Source organism: Sprattus sprattus (assembly GCF_963457725.1).
Source record: "Sprattus sprattus genome assembly, chromosome: 14".
NCBI lineage: Eukaryota > Metazoa > Chordata > Actinopteri > Clupeiformes > Clupeidae > Sprattus > Sprattus sprattus.
Genome location: NC_137912.1, coordinates 2560828 through 2565827, shown reverse-complemented (window position 1 = coordinate 2565827; position 5000 = coordinate 2560828). Strand labels below are relative to the sequence as shown.

General features: G+C 45.1%; 1 protein-coding gene across 13 annotated transcripts in view; it reads right to left on the bottom strand.

Annotated features, from left to right (window-relative positions):
* Positions 1–5000, bottom strand: part of abcc9 (ATP-binding cassette, sub-family C (CFTR/MRP), member 9) — an 88131-nt gene that overhangs the window by 58736 nt on the left and 24395 nt on the right. For all 13 annotated transcript variants that reach the window (XM_080851410.1, XM_080851419.1, XM_080851418.1 and 10 more), the window contains 5 exons: positions 4222–4377; positions 2939–3073; positions 1595–1757; positions 658–698; positions 337–479 (listed from right to left, as the gene is read on the bottom strand). In XM_080851410.1, the coding sequence (XP_080707536.1) occupies positions 337–479; positions 658–698; positions 1595–1757; positions 2939–3073; positions 4222–4377 (638 nt within the window). The remainder of the gene's footprint in view (positions 1–336; positions 480–657; positions 699–1594; positions 1758–2938; positions 3074–4221; positions 4378–5000) is intronic.

Genomic DNA, 5000 nt, shown 5'->3' with positions numbered 1-5000 from the left:
TTACCACCACCAGCCCAGGACAGTATAACTTATATCTTTAATTTTATTTTAAATTTTATTTTTATCTTGTCAATGTTATGTTTTTGTATATGTGTGTATATATATATGTTAATGCCTTTTTAAAGTTGTCTAGCCATTAACACTCTGGCAGGGGGACAGCCAATGGAAACTAGCCTTTACATTTTAATGTTTATTAATGTACACTGTCCCTCTTCAATAAATAAACAAACTGAGACAACATATACAAGTAGAGAGAGGAAGAGGGGAGGAAGAAGAGCGGAATGAAGGAGCACAATGCTAACAATGGGTTGCCATGGTAACTGTGGAGGCACACACCTGACCAGGGCCTTGACAGCAAAGCGGACGACGGTGGAGAGGAGGAAGAGGGGCGTGACCAGAATGTGGAAGAGAGCCAATGAGGCGAAGGCCTTAGAGGGGCTCAGCCTCTCCTCGTTCAGGTAGGCGTGAGTCACAAACGTCTTCAGAGAGATGCACACACACACACACGCACACACACACACACACACACACGCACACACACACACACACACACACACACACACAGTAAGACAATCAAATAAAGGATGATTAAATACAGAATTGTATCAGTAATGGAGACCAGTTTCTCTAGCAGAGTGTAATGGAGTGCACTCTCACCGCTAATACTGCAGCGATGGGGATAGCAGCATTCATGAAGACTGTGAAGAGAGAGAGAGAGAGAGGCAGGAAGTCAGTAAATCTCTATAGAAACGAGAGACAGGAAGTCAGTAAATCTCTATAGAAACGAGAGGCAGGAAGTCAGTAAATCTCTATATTAACAAGAGGCCTGTGGACATGTGGGAGTAAGACATCTCTAGAGTCCAGATAGCTGATGCTCAAGGGTTATCCCATGATTCATGAGGAGTCCAGAGAGCTGATGCTCAAGGGGTTATCCCATAATTCACGAGGAGTCCTGCTCTACGTCAACTACATTTCCCATGATTCATGAGGAGTCCAGAGAGCTGATGCTCAAGGGTTCTGCTCTACTTCAACTACTGGACCCCACAAGGAGGTCATCAGTCATATCCCAGAACAAGTCTTGTAGTTCAATTACTAGACCACACACGGAGGACATTGGGTCACATCCCTTGGAAACACAACAACCTCTACATATCAAGGCATGATATTCCCATTGGGTTCCCCTTCTGATGTCCTTCAGATACACACACTAAACACTTTTATATTTGACATCATCAGAGTGGAATAGAAAGAGAGAGAGAGACAGGGACTAAGAGAGAGTGTGTATGTGTGTGTGTTGGTGTGTGAGTGTGTGTGTGTGTGTGTGTGTGTGAGTGTGTGTGTGTGTGTGTGTGAGTGTGTGTGTGTGAGTGTGTGTGTGTGAGTGTGTGTGTGTGTGTCGGTGCTCACTGGACATGGACGTGTAGAAGGCAAAGGTGCGGAGGCTGGTGAGCTCCTTGCCGCGGGTGTCCTCCTGTGTGTGTGTGTGTGTGTGTGTGTGTGTGTGTGTGTGTGTGTGTGTGAGCTCACTGGACATGGACGTGTAGAAGGCGAAGGTGCGTAGTGTGTGTGTGTGTGTGTGTGAGTGTGTGCTCACTGGACATGGACGTGTAGAAGGCGAAGGTGCGGAGGCTGGTGAGCTCCTTGCCGCGGGTGTCCTCCACGCTGTCACAGAAGATGTTCTCCCAGGCGTACAGCTTCAGCAGCTTGATGCCCTTCAGGATCTCTGTGGTCTTCTTCAGGCGCTCCGTGGAGTAGTCCTGAGAGAGGGGGAGAGAGAGGGGGATGAAGAGAAACAGAGAGAGAGAGAGAGAGAGAAAGAGAGAGATAAAGAAGAGAGAGAGAGAAATGAGAGAGGGGGTGAAGAGAAACAGAGAAAGAGAGACAGTGAGATAAAGAAGGGAGAGAGAGAAATGAGAGAGGGGGTGAAGAGAAACAGAAAGAGAGAGAGAGAAAACGTGATGGAGACAAAAGGAAAGAGAGGCAGTAAGATGTGGTTACCAGAAATGACATATTGGTTTTTTTTTCATCACAGCTCTTCTCAGATACACAAGCTCATAGTCTTTTATTACATGACCTTTGTTGCACTGCTTTGCCATCCATTCTGTTCCACATTGACCTCTGAGCTCTAACAGCAACCGTATCTTAATTGTGCTCTTCTGTTTGTTGGGTTGCTCCCAGCCCTGCTCCCAGCCCCACTGCCAGCCCCAGTACCAGCACCACGTTGTCTATATTACAGTATGTTATCAGCCTATTTATCTAGTTTATCATCGTCTATATTAGAGTATTTAATCATCTGGATAGTTTATCATCGTCTATATTAGAGTATTTAATCATCTGGATAGTTTATCATCGTCTATATTAGAGTATTTAATCATCTGGATAGTTTATCATCGTCTATATTAGAGTATTTAATCATCTGGATAGTTTTTCATCGTCTATATTAGAGTATTTAATCATCTGGATAGTTTATTATTGTCTATATTAGAGTATTTAATCATCTGGATAGTTTATTATTGTCTATATTAGAGTATTTAATCATCTGGATAGTTTATTATTGTCTATATTAGAGTATGTTATCAGCCTATTCATCTGGATATTTTCTCAGGTGAGCCCGGCTGCTGTAGGCCTTACCAGGACCAAATAAACACAGCGCCACATAGAGGGAAGGAGGTCTGTGAATAACCGTCCGCAGAGGAGGAGGAGGAGGAGGAGGAGGAGGAGGAGTGTTTGCCTCACAGGTGTGACATAGCGAACATCCAAACAAAGGGATTTGCACGTGCGCACACACACACACACACACACACACACACACACTGCCTAAAGTTATAGTTGAATATGTGTGTCTTGGTGTGCATCAAAACCACAGACATGCACACACACACACAAAAAGACATATAGGATGTGTGTGTGTGTGTGTGTGTGTGTGTGTGTGTCTCACCAGTGTGCTCTTCTGGGTGTCGGCCAGCTTGGTGGCGATGAGATACTGGATGGGGGCCAGCAGGAGGATGACGGCGGCCCCGATGAGAGCGCTCTCCCTCAGCAGGTAGTAGAGCAGGATCACCCCCATGATGATCTACACACGGAGGCCACAATCACAATCACAATTAGACACTACAGAACATTCTAGAGTCACGAGAAGATTCCAGAATCACAATCACAATCACAGACTACAAACCATTCTAGAGTCACGAGAAGATTCCAGAATCACAATCACAATCAGACACTACATAACATTCTAGAGTTACAGGAAGATTCCAGAATCACAATCAGAGACTACAGAACATTCTAGAGTCACAAGAAGATTCCAGAATCAAGTCAGACACTACATAACATTCTAGAATCACAAGAAGATTCCAGAATCAGAATGAGAGACTACAGAACATTCTATAGTCACAAGAAGATTCAGGATCACCCCCATGATGATCTACACATCCGGAGTCCAGAATCACAATCACAATCACAGACTACAGAACATTCTATATTCACAAGAAGATACCAAAATCTTGAATCAGAATAAGAAATACTTTGTTCATTAGAACAATCCAATCATAAAAAAAGATTCACAAATCTCAAATAAACTTTTGAACTAGAGCCACTTTGTTCATCAGGGAAGTCTACAGTCATTAGAAGACTCTCATCAGATGTGCAGTCAGAATAACTTTATTCAGCAGGACAGTTTATGTTTCTGATTGTAAGTGCAGGCACTCAGTGGCTGACTCCGAGACTAATTGTTTTGTTCCGATGTTAAGAGGCCTCTAAGAATGTAAACCTCAAAGCATTAGTTTCAGTGACTTCACACAGTGTCTCTGTCTCTTTCACTAAACAATGTCTTTCATCTGTCTCTCATACCTGTTCCTCTGAGTCATCTGTCTCTTCTCATTGGCTCCACACTAACACCTGTCCTGTCCCATTTCTCTCAAACCTGCACAGTGACTCTGTCTCTTTCAGTGAATCTGTCTCTCCATCCTGTCTCTTCCTCTGTCTCCATCCTGTCTCTGTCTCCATCCTGTCTCTGTCTCTGTCTCCATCCTGTCTCTGTCTCTGTCTCCATCCTGTCTCTGTCTCCATCCTGTCTCTGTCTCCATCCTGTCTCTGTCTCTGTCTCCATCCTGTCTCTGTCTCCATCCTGTCTCTGTCTCCATCCTGTCTCTGTCTCCATCCTGTCTCTGTCTCTCATACCTGTCCAACTGAGTCACCTGTCCCCCCCCCCCTCTCTCTCACCTGCACAGGCATGGCCCACAGGTTGGGGCACAGGAAGAGGAACCACATCAGCTGGTTGGTTTCTATGGCAACCAGGTTGTTGATCTGGCCGAGGGTCATCTCTCCCATGGACATGTTAGAGGTGGAGAGGCGCAGGATCTTGTTGTAGATCATGGCCTAACACACACACACACACACACACACACACACACACACAAACATACAGACATACACACACACACACACACCACACGCACACGCACACACAGACACACGCACGTACACACACACACATAGACACACACACAGACACGCACGCACATACATACAGACATACACACACACACACACACACAGACACACACAGACACACACACACACACACAAACCACACACACACGCACACAGACACACACGCACGTACACACACACACACACACACACAAGCAATATATTAGTCAAAACACATGTAGTATGCAATAGGGCTTGAGTCACATTTCTGTGGGAAATACAGAGACTTCCAAAATATTGAGACACACTGACTTTTGTGCTTGAGTGTGAGTGTGTGTGTGTGTGTGTCTCTGTGTGTGTGTGTGCAGTCACTTGAAAAGAAGCTGCAGTTTATTACAGTAAATCACTGCTAGCGAAGTGCATGAATAACCAGCAATGCTGCAGTGATTTGGTCCAATTGAGTTGGCCAGCCAGAGCACTTCAAGCTGAGTGAGTATATCTCCAGTCCCCCTGGTCACACTGTGGTTGTCCATCCGTCCCTAATGTTTAGTCTAAACGGAGCGGCTCCA